General features: G+C 37.7%; 1 protein-coding gene across 1 annotated transcript; it reads left to right on the top strand.

Moving 5' to 3' along the window:
- The first annotated feature begins 1,277 nt into the window (after positions 1 to 1,277).
- Positions 1,278 to 15,513, top strand: LOC141444698 (uncharacterized). The gene is made up of 7 exons (XM_074110288.1): positions 1,278 to 1,474; positions 3,459 to 3,535; positions 5,505 to 5,603; positions 7,189 to 7,569; positions 9,994 to 10,171; positions 10,910 to 11,222; positions 13,086 to 15,513. Exons 2-7 carry the CDS (start codon positions 3,491 to 3,493, stop codon positions 13,246 to 13,248), a joined length of 1,179 nt encoding a protein of 392 aa, XP_073966389.1. The 5' UTR covers positions 1,278 to 1,474; positions 3,459 to 3,490; the 3' UTR covers positions 13,249 to 15,513.
- The last annotated feature ends 3,414 nt before the right edge of the window (positions 15,514 to 18,927 follow it).

Genomic DNA, 18,927 nt, shown 5'->3' with positions numbered 1-18,927 from the left:
GGGGTTTATAAAACTTAATGAGTCAAGTTCAGATACTCCTCAAAACTGTTTGTATAAGGTAACTAGTTGTTGCCCACGACTCCGTCCGCGTAAATTTCGTTTATTGCTATACCGCTGGAATAGTGCAATATTCCGGGATTAAAACTATCCTAATGTCCTTCTCCGGGATTCAAACTATCTGTAATTATACCGAATTTCATCTAAATCGGTTCAGCGGTTTAAATTCAAATTCAAATTAAATTCATTTATTCAGTAAATAGGCCGCAATGGGCACTTTTACAAGTAATTTTTAAACTACCAGCGCTTTCGGAAAGATCATCATTGCCAAGAAGAATGCGCCGCAAGAAACTTAGCGGAAAGTCATTTTTACAAAATAAAATAATTACAAATAAATACTTAAAAACTACAGTATACAAATAAAGAAAAAAATACAAAATAATAATAATACAGGGATGTATGGGGTCCCTTGGTTACAAAACTAAACACTAACTAAGTATATAATATACTTTCAGTGGAAGTGTAGAATGCTTCCACCGTCATAAATTTAAAAATAATAATAATAATAATTCTGATATATACATTTCAGGTCAAGTAACCATTAAGCTTTTGGATTCCGAAGGCAAGCTCACGTCTGCCGCCCCCAAAGTTAGCTCACACGCACTCATGTCATGCTCTGAAAGCAGAGCGGCCGAGGGCATGGTATTGCTTCCATTCCCATAAGCTCCATGGGATCGTCATGGGAACTTCGACGTCGCAAGCCTGTGACTAGAAATTAAACTAAAAATATACAAGTTTAAAATCCATAAGCTTAACAGTATACAGCCTTAAATATAGCAAGGGGATGTATGAAGTCCCTGCAGGGCTATTCCGAAACTCGAAACTCGAAGTTCGCATCGTACCGTTCCTCTCGCTCTCGTATTAAATAGTATAAGTGTCAGAGGGACCGCACGACGCGAACTTCGAGTTTCGAGTTTCGTAGTGTATTTTGTTTCTATGATGTGTATTTTTTTTCTCTTTTTTTTTGTATTTTCTACGACTTGAAATAAATGAATATTATTATTATTATAGTAGCCCTGCTGAGACGTCCTTAGACGTGAAGAGGTAACCAACCAAAAGACTTACAATCTTTTGCATTTCTAATATTAGCGGGATTGCTAACGAATTAATCAAATTAATAATATACCCGCTCAAAAAACAAAGCTTAAACAACAGGCTATTTTTTGTTTCTTAGATATGGCCTCCCAGGCCAGTGTTACTATTCCCAATCCTCCAGTTATCGGCCAAACACCGGCTCGAATGGCTGCGTAGAAAAATTGCGACATAATTATTCGTTTGACATGCTTACTCACATCCGGCGTTTTAGTGATAACATATAACCTTTGACATAATTTGGATATTTTAAAGTGAAATCAAGTGTAGTGTAATAAGTTTACTATGTGCCTTTCATCACGATAAAATCTAACAATATATACATGTAAGTAGTAGGTATACCTCTTTTGAAATGTCGCGGAAATAATTCCGGTCCGCATTGGCGATCCCTTACTCCAAATAGCGAATTACTGTGTAAACACAGACACTCATAGCGGTCGGTCAAGCTCTTTGATTTACGATTGATTTGATGTCACGTCAATGCACGATCCAGAATTACGACAATATTTTACGACCTGATACCTAATTTATTTATTATTATTAGTTATTCAGAGGTGGCACAAGGACATGCATTATGTTCTATTGTGCAAACCACGCTGTTGTAAAGCTATTTACAAAAGAAACGCCTTCAACATGTGCATAATAGTTTTTATTTTACCAGACGAATTAAGTGTTGTCTGTAGGTACATATTAAATGAGTGACATCATATCCAATATGGACTTTATTATTCAGTGTCAAATGTCAAAACGGCTGTATTTATGGGTACTGAAGCTACGTTATTGAGAGCACGATATAATGTACTTATACGAACTTTTGAGATAAAATATGATTGATGTATAGTGAATTCCTAAAACGGCAAATTAATTCATCTTTGATAACTAATTACGAAACAGCGAAAAATATTTCTTCATTCGTAGTAAATTCAACACGAACAAGAAAAAAAAGTCTTATTGTCCTAATAAATTACGGAACTCGATTACTAAAACGGACAATTAGTTATGAAACAGCGAAAAATAATGTCTTTATACGTATTAAATTCATCACGAACACATAAAAATCAATCTTTTATCGTAGTTAATTACGAAACTCGATTACTAAAAGGGCAAATAAATTCTTGTTTAATAATTAATTATGAAACAGCGAACAATATAATTACCTACCTACTTCTTCGTATCCAACTACGAAACCAAAATTACGAAAACGGACTAAAGGGAAAACCATTATGCACTAAATAAACCGTATAAAAATGACATAGAACCTTTGGTATCCCGAATGAGACCGTTATGTATCCCTTTTACTCACATGATACTTCCATTAAAAAGCATCGGACTGCCTTGTGACAGATCCGTCCCACGGTTTCACAAAGACGTTGACGAATTCGATGGCCTTAGCAAACCCCGGTGGGCCTTTTAACATATAATTATTAATTATGTTTTAATTATTTGCTCCTGTTAAACGGCTCACCCGACGCCAGTATACTCGTACAGTCACCAGTACCAATATCTGACACAACAAGCGCGCATAAATATCTGATACGACTCTATTTCTAGGGCCGGAAGGACGTGTCAGATATTTTAGCACGCTCCGCTGTGGCAGATATTAATGCTGGTGACTGTACCTATATTCGCCAAATAACTAGTTATGTGGTTATAAATAGAACCTAGGAACATCGTAAAGTAGCTTTAATAATTGAAGAATTTTTGCAGATGGTATAGGACCTTGTGCAAGGTCCGCCCGGATTGCTACCACCATCTTGCTCGCTAATCCTGCCGTGAAGCAGCAAACTATCCAAGTCGCTTCTGTTCCGAACCGTCTTGCTCGCTCGCTTCGCTCGCTCGCACAAATCAAATTGAAGTATAACTTTGCAATGTAAAAAATTGCCCAAATGTTATTGGACAATTTCTTATTTGCCTAAGCCAATCATTTGCTACATAATTATTTGCCACATAAATGTGTGATGAAGTAAAATTTTGCAATGTAAAAATGTTGCGAAATAAAAAAAATGCGAAGTAAAGTTATGCCAAATGAGACTTTGGCGAAAGGTTGGTTGATAAGTGAAATTTGGCGAAACATATTTCGCCGAAAAGGCAGTACACCCTGAAATTAATTATGGCAATTATGTCTATCACGAATATATAATTATTGGAGTAGACACATTAACTTATATATTAAAGAACAGTTCTATCAGACCACATTTTTAATTTTCATTCAATTCTTATGAAATAATCGAGAAAAACTAACAAAAACTCAACGTTGCCAGTTCAGCAGGTATAAACGATCTTAACATAGATCTCGTGGTTGATTCCAGGTAACCCGGCGTAGGGAAGATAAAAGCGGAAGATGCCAGGACCCATGGAGAAGACCAGAGCTGGTGGCAACGGACAGGTAGAAGCTTTTTTAGGGATCCGTAGCCAAATAGCAAAAACGGGACCCTTAAGGTACCATCGTATCATGCCATGACCGCAATAGGAACGTGTGTAGACGGACCGTCAAACGGAATGTCAAACGCATACACGAAACGCGACGGCGACTGTTGGTTACGAGACGTGCTGGTCGGCACTAGTCGGCAGTCTCATACTTTTAGACACAAAGAATATAAGAATAAGAGTGTGACGTCTCTCGATGAGAGCGGAACATAGATGTCGCTAGTGCTGCTGCATAAGTAGCGTAGTAGAAATAAGCGTAGCAGTTGGTAGGACCTTGTGCAAGGTCCGCCCGGATTGCTACCACCATCTTGCTCGCTAATCCTGCCGTGAGGCTGCAGTGCTTGCACTGTTGTGTTTCGGCGTGGAGAGTAAGACAGCCGGTAAAATAACTGGCAACGCATCTGCAATACCCTGGTGTTGCAGTTGTCTATGGGCGGTGGTGATCTCTTACCATCAGGAGACCCACTTGCTCGTTTGCCATCCAGTCGAATAAAAAAAAAAGCAACCTGAGATATGTATGCATAGGAAAAATTCGTGTCTAGATTCCTGTCCAGCGGTGGTGTAGGGGTTATAGCACGCAGCACGGATTGCTGAGGACCTGGGTTCGATTCCCAGCGCTGGTCTCTTTTTCTGGTTTTTCTGTGCATCCATGTCTCAGTTTGTATTTTCGACAAAGAATATATTTTTGCCTGACACTTTGCTGTTACGGTCAGGGTACGATACGGTGTAATGTGTAGAGACCTTCATAGTTTCGCCATGTTTGTGTGTTAAATCTGTGTTATATCATCAATCAAGCATAGTATCGATTATCGTTGACTTGTTTACCCGCGGCTTAGGTCCAGCAGTTTAACTAAAATTGTTGCAAACGCAACTGTTTTAATTTTATCATTTATGTTTTAAATTTATACATAAAATAACTTAAGCTGTAAAGTAAAATCAAAACACACTACGGAGGGCATGACGTTAAAATTTTGACCAATCACAGCTTCGCATGTACTAGGATATAAAGCTATGTAACCGTCAAAAGACACACATTTTTTAGGCACTTTCCTATGTACACCAGCTACCTCCGAAAATATACTTACAGTTGAATCTATCGTAGTTTTATTCAAGCATCGCTAGAAAACCCTCTACTTCAGCAGCCAGGGTTTCGGCAGCTACAAAAATCATGAGGTCAAGCAGTTGAACTAAAATCATTAGGTCCAGCAGTTGAACTAAAATCATTCGGTCCAGCAGTTGAATTAAATATTTAGATCTAGTAGGTAGTTGAACTAAAACTATTAGGTCCAGCAGTAAAACTAAAATCATTCGGTCCAGCAGTTGAACTAAAATCTTTAGGTCTAGTAAGTAGTTGTACTTAAATCATTCGGTCTAGCAGTTAAACTAAAATCATTAGGTTTAGCAGTTGAACTAAAATCATTAAGTCCAGCAGTTGAACTAAAATCATTAGGTCCAGCAGTTGAACAAAAATCATTAAGCCCAGCAGTTGAACTAAAATCGTCAAGTCCAGCAGTTGAACTAAAATCATTAGGTCTAGCAGTTGAACTAAAATCATTAAGTCCAGCAGTTGAACTAAAATGATAAGCTCCAGCAGTTGAACTAAAATCATTAGCTCCAGCAGTTGAACTAAATTTCCGGGATTTAACTAAATTCTCATGGGAATTCCCATAAATTCTATTATCGTAGTCTTCACTGACGTTGCACTAAAAAGAACTGTGCCAAAATTCATGATCCCGTAGGAATATGGGGATAAAAAAGTAGCCTATGTGTTATTCCAGATGTCCAGCTGTCTTCATATCAAATTTCATCCAAATCCGTCCAGTCGTTTTAACGTGAAAGCGTAACAAACATACACACACATACAAACTTTCTATTTTATAATATTAGGAGGTTTTTTAGAATTCTGATTCGTTATTTATTTTTTGTAGCTCGAGAATGAATCTCCAGCTGCAGCTGATCCACTCCTACAAGATATAGCTAAGATGAAGAAGTTACAAGCTGATATCGAAGCGAAAGCATTACTAGAAGTAAGTTTAATATTAGATATATAAATATATATATATACTAGAAGACGAAGCTTCGGCAGCCCTCCCAAATAGGTGCTTTTTTTTTTATTCGACTGGATGGCAAACGAGCAAGTGGGTCTCCTGATGGTAAGGGATCACCACCGCCCATAACCATCTGAATACCAGGGGTATTGCAGATGCGTTGCCAACCTAGAGGCCTAAGATGGGATACCTCAAGTGCCAGTAATTTGACCGGCTGTCTTATTCTCCACGCCGAAGCACAACAGTGCCAGCACTGCTGCTTCACGGCAGGATTAGCGAGCAAGATGGTGGTAGCAATCCGGGCGGACCTTGCACTAGGTCCTACCACCTGCAAAACTGACATCGTGAGAGTTGCGGGCAACCGATGCAAGTGGCGAGTTGTTGTTCATTGTGGCGTTCTAAGGGGGAGGCCTTTGTCCAGCAGTGGACGTCTTCTGGCTGATGATGATGATGGTCATACCTACTATACTTGGTTTGAATAGGTATTTAACTGAATGTAAACAAACTTCAGCTGCCAGATTTGGTACATTTACTATTTCTGGTGTAAGTACATTAAAAAGTCATTCTATTGTATTGAAAATTACATTTGAAATTTACCGCGAGCTTTACGGTGAAGAAAAACATCGCGAGGAAACCTGCACGAACCAGAGGAGTAATTCAATAGTGTGTGTGAAGTTCCCAATCCGCACTGGGCCCGCGTGGCCCAGTGTACCCAGTGTACCCAGCAGTGGGACGTATAATAAGCTGGGATGATGACTAACTTAATTATTACTGCATTACTGGGATGTGTCCCTGGTCACAGCCACGTAGGTATGTAACTGTAACTGGCGTCACTGAAAATCAACGTCATCAGGTTTTCTTCGCGACACATACCTACTTAACTGATTTGGCGGCCATTTTGGCTGGTAGGAATAGGAATGGATGTAAAGAAATTAAGAGTTCAAACCTGCTGAATGAATGAATGGAAGTAAAGAAATTAAGAGTTCATACCTGCTGAATGAATGAATGGAAGTAAAGAAATTAAGAGTTCATACCTGCTGAATGAATGAATGGAAGTAAAGAAATTAAGAATTCATACCTGCTGAATTAATGAATGGAAGGAAAGAAATTAAGAATTCATACCTGCTGAGCTGGCAACGTTGCATTTTTGTTAGTTTTTCTCGATTAAGTATTCCATAAAAATTGAATGAAAATTAAAAATGTGGTCTGACAGAACTCTTCTTAATATATAAGTTAATGTGTCTACTGCAATAATTATTCGCTATAGACTTTTATATTGTTTAAAAACGAATTAATGATTATTAACGGTTTTTAAAGAAAATAAGTCTGTAACGAATAATTATTGGAGTAGAATTAACTTATATATTAAGAAGAGTTCTGTCAGACCACATTTTTAATTTTTATTCAATTTTTATGGAATAATAGAGAAAAACTAACAAAAATGCAATGTTGCCAGCTCAGCAGGTTTTAAACGCTCTTAAGTCAGTGTTTCTGTATGTGTATCTATTTGATCTGCTAATAAACCATTATTATTCTTACTTAACTTATCTTTAACTTGCTTCAGAAACGAAAACTTGAAGATGAAAAAAAAAGACAATCCAGTCAAAATTTGGCAGCACAACTTGCAGAGTATCGCAGAGTACAACGGTTTCTGGACGATCCATCCGTGCCACGATCTGCCTCGCGTGTGCCACAACCTGCCTCATCTGGGCAACAACCCGTCTCGTCTCTGCAACAACCTACTACGTCTTTGCCACGACCTGCCTCGGCTGGGCAACATCCCGCCTCGTCTCTGCAACAACCCGCTACGTCTTTGCCACGACCCGCCTCGGCTGGGCAACGACTCACCTCGTCTCAGCCACAACCCGCTATGTATTCGCCACGACTCGCTTTGTCTTTGCCACAACCCGCATCGGCTATGCCACAACGAGCCCCGACAACGCCTGTAAGGATGGTTTTTTTTTATAAGATGAGGTAGCAAACGAGCTGAGTGGGAATTTTCGAATCGTGTACTGTTTGCGCAAGTGCACATACATAACGGTGCAGTCAGCAACCAAATTATACATACGTTTGAAGTGACAAAAATATGTATACAGGACTTTATTGCCTGAACATTAAGGTCGTGTAGACATATTTTTTGCACTTTGGCTGTATTCATATCTTTGTTGCTGACTGTACGAGTGAACTGGAGAAAAATTCTCCACTAAGGTGCACGTTTTCAGTATGTAGTGTGTGCAATTTGAGTGAGGCTTGGCAAAGGATTTATATAATAAAAACCGACCAAGTGCGAGTGCTTCGCGCACGAAGGGTTCCGTACCATTATCTATACAACATTAAACATTAGCAAAAAAACGGCAAAAAATCAAGTTTGTTGTATGGGAGCCCCCCTTAAATATTTATTTTATTTTTATTTAATTATTTATTTTTAAGGTGATTACCGTAAACTGCTTCAACTTTGCCGTCTTGCCCCAACATTGCCTGATTCGATTTAGAGTCGATAACTTAGCACTCTTGTAGGTTTTAAACTTTTATCCCCCGTAATAATAATTCCCGTGTAGATACAAGTTTAAAACCTACAAGAGTGCTAAGTTATCGACTCTAAATCATATTAGGCAATGTTGGGGCCAGAGGGCAAAGTTGAAGCAGTTTACGGTATACATCTAAAGATTCTGTGAATATTTCAAGCGTCTACCTGGTGCCGTTATTAATATCAAGCAAAAAAACGAAGGCAAAACAATCATGTGTGTTGTATGGGCAAGATAAGCTCTTAAATAACGTCTTTCAAGGAATAGATTAGATTAGATTAGATTTATTTATTACCTTTTGAAAAAATACATTATAAGCACATGTCAGTCGAGGCAATAGGTCGAATTACCAGTCACCGTGTATATGTAATTTATTTGAACAAACACATTCCGCTCTTGTTACAAATCATTAAAAGTCACCCGCGGGGATCATTAACGAGTGTATTAAATTAACTCGTAATTACCAATTGGTAGTGTCCTGCGTAAAAACCGGCCAAGTGCGACTCGGACTCGCGCACGAAGGGTTCCGTACCATTATCTTTTTTTTTTTTTATTCGACTTGATGGCAAACGAGCAAGTGGGTCTCGTGGGTCAACACCAGGGGTATTGCAGACGCGTTGCCAACCTAGAGGTCTAAGATGGGATACCTCACGTGCCAGTAATTTCACCGGCTGTCTTACTGTCCACGCCGGAACACAAGTGCAAGCACTGCTTCACGGCAGGATAAGCGAGCAAGATGGTGGTAGCAATCCGGGCGGACCTTGCACAAGGTCCTACCACCTGCAGAACATTAGCATTCTATACAACATTAGCAAAAAAAACGGCTAAAAAACGTTTGTTGTATTGGAGTCCCCTTTAAATATTTATTTTATTCTATTTTTAGTATTTGTTGTTATAGCGGCCACAGTAGGTAATACATAATCACATTTGTTGCATAGACGAAGCTATCACAAAGTTGCGTTTGAGCAAAGTACTTAATTGTTTTTAATTCATTGATCTTCCGCAAAGTAACGCCTGATTCATTAAATGCCTAATAATTATTTTGATAAATTTCTAAATAAGCCTATGATTATTATAATCATGAATGGCCATTGTAGGCAGAATATCTTTAAAGATTATTATTCTTTTTTAGGGTTCCGTACCGTAAAACGGAGTGAGTAGACACGATTTTGAACTTCCAACCTATTTTTAAGAATTAATTTAAATAGTAAAGGACCTAAGATTGTTTTTCTTTTGTGAGTCCTAACAAGTCACAGAATATATAATAGTACTTCTAGACTTTGTTTTCACGCCCGTAATACAGACTTTGAAAGCCACACTTAAAAACCTCACGCAACAGTGGCGCCATCTAGAAAGAGAAAAAACGATAGCCCTCATTGATTTTGTACCATATTGTTAATTTAAGTCGAATATTTGTGTACTTTATGTGGTCGCTATATGCAAGGTCAAAGTCAAAATATCTTCAATTTAGGCTATAACTAGCACTTATGAATGTCAAAAAAAATCTACCCTGCACTACGCCCTGGAAAAGGGTTAACAGTAAAAATCAGTTCCAAATACTGTTATGTTGTTAAGTTATGTTAGGGGGTCCAAATCAGCTTGTTATAGTTTGTTAAAACTTGTAAAACAAACCTAACTTAACCTATATACCGGGTGGGCTTTTTAACATGAACAAATAATTACAACAGCAGGGCTACTACGAAACTCGAAGTTCGTGTCGTGCGCTCCCTCTGACACATTTACTATTTAATACGAGAGCGAGAGGGACGGTACGATACGAACTTCGAGTTTCGTAGTAGCCCTGCAGATCGTACTCGTCAAACTGAACGACATTATTATTTCAGATTTTCAGGAATCGTTCTCCGGTTCGGGAGGACCATCTTGCCTTACCCTTGCTACGTCTGCCGCTGCTGAGTCCGCTGCGAATACCTCAAGAGTTCTTGCCGACGCGACCCCCAGTGGCACCCCCACGCGTCCGGACACTCGACCCCTTTGACGACCCCGAGAGAGACTCAATACTCCGTGAGTCTTTTGGTTTATACTCGATTAGCAACCTAACCCTAAGCGTTGCCACTAGTATGTGCGAGTGAGAGTTATGTGTTTTTCATGAAGCAATAGAAACGCTTCAATTACAACCTCGCACAGCACATCTCTGGTGGAAACAGCTGAGCGGAGCGACGCGAGATAAATGAAGAGTTCCTATTGAAAATACAAACTGAGACATGGATGCACAGAAAAACCAGAAAAAAGAGACCAGCGCTGGGAATCGAACCCAGGTCCTCAGCAATCAGTGCTGCGTGCTATAACCCCTACACCACCGCTGGACAGGAATCTAGACACGGATTTTTCCTATGTATACATATCTCAGGTTGCTTATTTCTACTACGAGACGTCACATTCTTTCAGAACTAACCAATCACCCAGACAAGAGATGTCGCTACTAAGCAATCAAATGAAGAAGGGGTATGGCACGCAGCACGGAATGCTGAGGATCTGGATTCGATTCCCAGCGCCGGTCTCTTTTTCTGGTTTTTCTGTGCATCCATGTCTCAGTTTGTATTTTCGATATGGTTTTACGGGATGACCGTAAAAGTAACAAATTTGGAGTTGAAATAAAAAATACAAAAAGACCCCAAACCAATCATAACTCACAATTAGTCGGTCTCTCTTCGAGGAGGCCTGTGCCCAGCAGTGGGACGTATGTTTTAGGCCAAGATGATGAAAATGATGAGGAAAACTTAATTATTTCTATATTTTCAGATAAACCACTCTTCGTAAGCGATGAATCAGATAGTGATGATATGACTGAAAACAATGACACTTCTGACAAAAACGGCAACAGCGACTCGGATCTTAGCGATACAAACATCTACAGGCCTAAAAAGCGCGCTAGGGAAAAATCTAGCGCAAGAAAAACTAACGCCAAAAAAGGGAAGCCAAGCGATCCTGAATACTTCGTAGAAACTAAACTCTTCACCTGCAAGCTCTGTAACCAGGTCTTCACCAGTAAAAGGGGCTTTAATATTCATAAAACGAGGATACATAATGAAATTATAGCGACGGAAGTAGCTTCGTAAGTAAAATTCAAATTATTTATCGCATGGTCATGACTTTTTACATTGTGTCATATTACTTTTACATTATGGTAGGTACCGTAAGGTCGGGGTACTTTGACACTTTGGAGGGTAACTTTTGCCCAGGATATGAAAACCACATAAAGGAGGGTCCAATAAAAACATGACCGATCGATCAATTAATACCATACACATGGCAAAGAGTCATATTCACAAAGCATTATTTAAGCAATATTTAAGCAAAGATCGTATTGCCTAACGTTTCTGAGGCTCGTGCCGCATACCTACTTATTAAAGGTCAAAGTCAAATCTTTAATAAATTTAGGCTATAACAAGCACTTATGAATGTCAATAAAATGTACCACCGGTTCGGAAAAACCTCTGTTGAGAAGAATCCGGCAAGAAACTCAACGAGGTATATTTTTTTAAACAGATTTAAGTGCAATATTATTATTATTATTTTTTTCATTTATTTACTAAATAGAAAATCAATTTAAACATTTTACAATAATGCAACGAGCAAAACCATACTAAGGTTTAACTGCCGTTGAATTCACTCACATAACCATAAGTTGATAATTAATCATGATTTATCTTTAGGCTAGGTATACAGGTAAGCTAACCCAAAGTTACTGTATCACGTTAGGTAAATTGCTTTAACAATGCGTTTACAGTGGTGTGGTGTTTCACACACACTCATAAGTATGTTGTGATCAAGTTCGTTAAGAATATTAGGTAACATGTATTCCCACCTCCGTTTTCCATACACATTGTTACATTTTGGCAGTACAAATGTGGGTAGGTAATCTAATTTTCTAAGGTTTTCCGGTCTACTGGTTTTTTTAAGACTTCCAATATTTTCTATTTCATCACTCAGTACGAGTATTTTGGTACTGTTATGAATATTGATTATTTTACAATATTTAAATATGTCGGTCTCAGAAGTAAACATTTTTTTCCTAACATGGTTAGGTATAATTGATTTTAGTAGAATGTTAAATGATATGTATATATCACAAGTATTTAACAAAACTTTATTTTTAACAGAGTAGGTTCGCTAATGCGTGCGCTAGTCCGAATGTAGTGTTTGTCAGAATGATCGTTTGTCATAACTCTTTTTTCTCTGAATCCAATAGTTCAGAATTGTTATAAGTAAAACAAACCTAACCTACCTATAGTTTTCTATAGGATGACCATATTTAAAAGTTTCAGAAGAATGTAAGGTTTCAGTGGAAAAAAAATATGACAAACGACGATTCGGACAAAAATTCGGTATGTATGACTAGAGAAGAGTATGCGAACTTTGGCGCTCCCCAGAAACGCACATACCTATACCCGAGTCTAGAGTTAGGCGGACCAACTTGACAGTTCATTACGCACAAAAATGTTGCCACAGTTACAAACTTAATATCGATGTTAGCAAAAAACTCAATACGAAATAATAATAAAGTAAATCTTTTATATTTGAAAGATTTTAATAAACATGTTGAATATCGGGTAGGACGCCATCCGCCGTTTTTTTTTTTGAAATTTCATATACCCGTATGTCATTCGACTTAACTGCCATCGGCTTGCTTGGAACTATTGAGAAATTTGCGTTACTTTATTATTTGTTGTTGTGTTGTCCTTTTTGTCGTTTTCTGGCCCAAAGCTATGAAAATAAAGTCCAAAAGTGACAAAAAATTCATTCCGCGTCTACACAAGGTTATATCGACAAATTTGTATCGACATATTCCTATGCCATTCTTTTTATATTCTGGTAACATTTTCAGTTGTCAATCTAGTTCGCCTAATTTTGGACTTGAGTAGGTATACCTACTGACACGCGTCGGGTGGCATCTCTATCTAGCCTTTTTTTTCAGTGTAAGCGCAGATCGTCGGAAAGGGACAGAAAAAAAGAAGACGAACGCAAATCAACGGAAAAGGCCAGAAAAAAAGAAGAACGCTAATCAACCAAAAGTGGAGGTCAATATCACCGTTAATAACACTGCCAATTATAATTTGCTAGGACGCCCCCTGTTTTAGGGCCGATGCTAACTGGGGGCACAATACATAAGCAAAAGGCAGTAGTTTGACTCAGCCGTACCTATTCTTGAAATTTATACCTACCGCTTATATTGTGCTGGGGGGCTGCTACGAAATTCAAAGTTCGTATCGTTCATTCAAGGACTTTATACATGAGCCACCGTGGAACCCTTTCGGAGGAAAAGTCATTACGATTTTCCTTGTTTTTTTCCTTTTCGTCTCTTTTAAAATATGGCTTTTCTGTCCTAATTAAAAGGACAATTTCGCCAGTGTCAAAGTAAACTCTCTTTGAGAGGGACGTTGTACGGTGGTTGTAGTTTTTGCAACTTGATAGTAAAATTCCAGAAACCACGTGGAGACAACTTGCGCATTAAAAAATTTCAGACATGTCGAAGGTTTACAAGCGATCAGTTGAGAAGGAGGCTGGCTCAATGAGGGCTATCGTTTTTTGGCTCACTAGATGGCGCACTGTTGCGTGAGGTTTTTAAGTATGGCTTTCAAAGTCTGTTATTACGGGCGTGAAAACAAAGTTTAGATTAAAATCATATTTAATACAACTTAAAACCGTACCATAAATATATCGAGCATGCCAGTGTTGCATAGTCCCCGTTTTGTTCGGAAAAAAGGGAGCACAAAGGTTTCCGAAAGACAAAACTGTCTCAAAACACAGACATTCATTGCCCCGGAACGCATATTTGCCATAATTAATTTCAGATATTGCAAAATATTCACAAAATTATTCGAATTATAAATAAACCCGCGTAGCTCACCCGAAAACTATGAGATTTAACATTTCGGAGACCTCACGCTACACTAGCGCCTCTAGTGGCGAATTCATACGCGATAGCCCTCATTGGTTCACAGCGCGGTTTTGTGAACCTCGTCGGGTGGCAGGCAAGGGTCACTAACTGCAAAAAAAGATGGGTGGAATATCAACCTTACGATCCTATGCATAAGTTTGATTATCCTTCTTGACTTTAAGAGGTGTAGTTGGTGACTTTTGCTTGTCGCCCGCCGGTTTCACTAAGTTTGTTGACGTCCGTGACAGTTGGGCTACTACGAAACTCGAGGTTCGTATCACAGAATATATAATAGTACTAACGTGGTTCGTATCGTACCGTTCCTCTCACTCTCGATTAAATAGTTTAAGTGTCAGGGGGACCGCACGACACGAACTTCGAGTTTCGTAGTAGCCCAACAGTATATATGGGTAAATCCGGATCTGAAGATTCAAAAGAGTCAGATCCTCAATCGGATCCGAATCCCTTAATGACTCCTTTCAAATCTTATCGACTCCGGAGTTACTAACTCCGCTCAAGTCCGGCCGGATCGAGCGGCTCGTGATCGCCGTCACATTCACTCGCTCCGCTTTCACTCTCGGCTCGGATCGGATCGGATCGGATCTTACGTTTGGTCGGGCGCTGAGTGAGCCGGTACCTACGTCGGTACTCTGACGGACTTCTCGCTCGGTTATATTGGAAAGAAATGAGATAGAATTAAAACACAATATAATATGACCAGAGCGGGCGACGCATATTTAACACTGTTTTAAAGCTTCAAATAGTCAAACAGAAAACTAGTAGGCTCTTAAAGTAGCTCATAGTTCTTTAAAAAATACACAATTTAGAATTTTTCAACATTAAAAGGACGAAACGAATCGGTACTTCAGTTCAGTACATTGACCTTGGTACCTACCGAACCGAGCCGGGCCGCATCGGCCATAGATAAATTAATAATCGCTCGAAAGAACCGGAGTCAATAAAGGAGTCGGATTCAATAAGCGGATTCGGTACCGACACCGGAGCTGGATCTAGTGAGTCAGATCACTTCGCGGAGTTGAGATTACCCATGTCTATCTACCCAACAGGGGTTGTGTCAAAGTAATACTGATGATTGATGCGCCGCACGTTTTGTTCTACACAGCCAGTCTAGTGCCGTAAGGTACATAGATGTCAATGGTACTTATTGGCATTGCCATACGAGGAAACGCAGCCAGCCTAATGGGCAGCCCACAGATTACTAATATGGGGCAGCCACAGATTACTAATATGGGGCAGCCACAGATTACTAATATGTGGGGCAGCCTGCCCAATAGCAGCGATCTAGATGATATTTGTAAACATAGGTTTTTATTTAGGCTTAAGTTTTATTTTTCTTTGCTTTTGTACAAAACTAACGTATTTTTACCGGACTGCCCCAAGGAGGGTTACCTCTTATAAGCATTGTGTAAATAAATATTCCATGTGGATTACATAATACTTTAAAGCAGGTTTGTTTTTTTTCGACCTTTTGTTACACTGTGCGTGCACTGTGCCCTGTCTAAAGAGTTTGAAACACAAGATACGCCAATTAAATGTCTTAGCGAGACATAAAATAAGTAAGTATACAACAATAATAATTGGTGTGCAATAAAGAGTTATTGTATTGTTGTATTGTATTGTAATATAGATAAATTCAATACTGGCCGTTTTCTGTGAGATCTGATTTTCTTCTAAAAACTGAACTGACTAGTATAAAGCGGTATTATAATAAGCTTTCAAATAATGAAACAAACAATTCTAAACATTTAAATTTAATTTTCATGACTTATAAAAATACACGTAAAAAATGCACCGTAATACGACTAGGTATTTCACCACAAATATATTATAAATTTTTATTGCAATAACATTTACATCTAACTCAGCGAACGTTTAAGGTCTCTACGCATGACACTGTATCACAACATGATCGTAATAGAAACGTGCCAGGCGAAAATATATTCTTTGTATTGAAGAGTATGAAACTATGCCCTAGCACGTTTCGTAACCAACCGTCGGCGTCGCCGTCGCGTGTCATGTACCTTATTTATTTATTCCTCTTAACCATAAGGCTTGGGCCAATGTCAGTTAAATTAAAGATAAATATATTCTTCTTATCATAAGAATAAGAATCTTATGCATGTTGTACGGTGATTGTAGTTTTTGCAACTTGATAGCAAAATTCCAGAAACCACGCGGAGACCACTTGCGCATTAAAAAATGTCAGACACGAGAGCAATATAGAATTTTGTGCTCACTGTTCACTGTTAAGGTTAATCGTCGCATAAAACACTATCAAAATTATACTTCATCTAGCCAAAGAAGCAGAAATACCAAAATTAGATATCGTCTACATCCCCCGTTCGAATGCTACAAATCGAATCTCATGTACCTTACCTAACATATGCATTTGACTTTCCGATTGACTCTCCGTCTGACACGTCCATGTTAAGGTCATTTCATTAATGTATAGAGACCTTTAAAGAAATCAGCCAATAAATCTTTGGTGAAAACAACTAACATAGAAATAATATTTCTATAAAAATAGATTTATTGCCAAAAAATAATAGTAAAAATGTACTTTGCATTAGAGTCCTTTCGCATAACGAAACCATTGCACTATTTTCCCAGGAAACATTCGAGACAGAAACGAATTGCTAACTTATGTAAAAGTAGGCTATACTCTGTTTATTAAGCCAAGATATTAAAGTGACAGTATGAAATGTCAAATGTAATAATAATGTGACCAGCACAATACGAATAGTGCTGCTCTCTGATTTTGGTTTTCGTCATAATTGCAAATAATCGATAAAACAATGTTTTATGGGAACAAAAATTAAATGAAAGCATTCAATATTCTATTCTTTTATTTCCAGCATTGCGCATTTAGGCAGAACTTGTTTGAAAACAAAATTTAATTTAAAAATAAAAAAACATTTTAAAGTCGAAATATCTCCTAAATGGTGGCATTTTCAATAGACCCATTTTGCCTTTTTACCCGAATGCCCGAAGGAGGTTTATTTTAGAATGTCTTAAGTGCCCTATGTGTGTTAGCACGCCACAGACCGTTTTACTCATATACTCGTAACATAGGTACTTACCGAAACTTTTCGGTGATTACCGGTAGTGGCACATCACTATTTATAAGATGTAAAAAAAGACAACACATGAAACGTCATTTTAGTATCTTGGTTTAACAAACAGTAGGTATAGTTTAGATTAAAGCTGTAACCTCATAAAGAAACGAGCTGCTACCAGCAAAGTAGGTAAGGTTACAAAATAAAGATGTTGATTAATTGATTGATACAACAATGTTAGGCCAAACAAGATTATGTCATAATGATTTCCGTACAACCGACGTTATGCTATACTATTTTCAGCGATATAATTATACCAAACGATGTCATGCGATACAAAATTATGCCAAAAAGGAGGAACCCTTCCTACAACTACAAAGTTGAATCAAAACTTGGAAAATAACTTATAATTATGACACTAAGAATTAGATAAAAGACTCCTTAAAATAGCAAAAAAAAGGTTAGTATTTTTTTTTAAGTCAGATTTCTTAGTACATATAATCGTCATAATATAACGAACAGAAACAATATTTAAGGCATAAATAAATGCCATTAATTTTTTTTTTTAAATAAGTATCTTTTTTTAGCTGGCAGTACTTTCTATCACCTGTACTTACATACATTATGTATGTAAACACTTAATTGTACAAGTGTACCTAAAGAACAGTTGACAGTTGAGGTACATGTAAATAGGCAAACTTATCCCTTTAAGGGATCTCTACCAGTCAACCTTTGACCACTACATAATTTTCAAAACAAGTTTACTTAGATAACTATATAATTTGTAACTTACAAAGTAAATAAAATATATCTAATATTAAACCACTTAATTAAAAATAGACTTTAAACGACTTATTAGGTATATACTTAAATTCTCAATTATTTGTGCCTCTGGGAGAGGACAGGTTAAGGGATCTCTACCAGTCAACCTTTGACCAATACATAATTTATACCGAATTTTACGTCAACTCTACCACACGGGGTATGATTTTGAACCACACATTAATTTTCAAAACAAGTTTAGATATATCATTTGTAACTTACAAAGTAAATAAAATATATCTAATATTAAACCACTTAATTAAAAATAGACTTTAAATGACTTATTAGGTATATACATAAATTCTAACCATAGTAAGGTAATTTGATCGACACGGCAACTACGAAAAACGAAGTTCGTATCGTACCGTCCCTCTCATTCTCGTGTTAAATAACATAAGCGTCTGCGAGACGGCCAGAACGAAGTTCGAATGTTCCACTTAATATAGCCCAGGCTAGGCTGTAATGTCAAACGGACATTTTGAACACGAAACTACCGTGAGACTTGCCCATATTAAATAAATTGACCCGGATAACTCGCGTCTTAAATCGAGTTCAGCCCGACATAAATCATAAATTTATTTGCGAGAATGTAGTATTACAATGTCATGTGGTAGATTAATATTATAATTCGAATACATTCTGCTTAATTAACGAAGCATGCAAATATTTTTAACAGTAAAATAATATTGCATTCCATAGCCTTAAGCTTATGGTGTACAATAGTGACAATGGCAACTGGTTGAAAAATAAAATAAGTTAGCCAAAGAAAATTAATTAAATTGGGTAGATTAACATACATAATTATAAGCAAGTATTACTTTCTATTTAACACCCAATAAGAGCAAGCAATAAGAGCAAGTTGTAATTTTATTTTTTATTTTTGTTTAATTATAAATTATCTAAGGTGAATTTTTTAGGTTTAATTTTTAACCTGTATCGGGCTAATGCTTATCTTCGACCTGTTACATGACCCCCCCCCC

This window comes from Choristoneura fumiferana, chromosome 30 (assembly GCF_025370935.1).
Source record: "Choristoneura fumiferana chromosome 30, NRCan_CFum_1, whole genome shotgun sequence".
NCBI lineage: Eukaryota > Metazoa > Arthropoda > Insecta > Lepidoptera > Tortricidae > Choristoneura > Choristoneura fumiferana.
Note: the sequence above shows the minus strand (reverse complement) of the source record. Positions and strands in the feature narration are given on the sequence as shown.

What these genes read in the sequence shown, in the direction of transcription:
- LOC141444698 (XM_074110288.1), top strand. Translation starts at nt 3,491, where the DNA reads ATGCCAGGACCCATGGAGAAGACCAGAGCTGGTGGCAACGGACAG. An exon ending in GAGCTGGTGGCAACGGACAG is followed by an intron (nt 3,536 to 5,504) that starts GTAGAAGCTTTT and finishes TATTTTTTGTAG; the next exon opens with CTCGAGAATGAATCTCCAGC. An exon ending in CGAGAGAGACTCAATACTCC is followed by an intron (nt 10,172 to 10,909) that starts GTGAGTCTTTTG and finishes CTATATTTTCAG; the next exon opens with ATAAACCACTCTTCGTAAGC.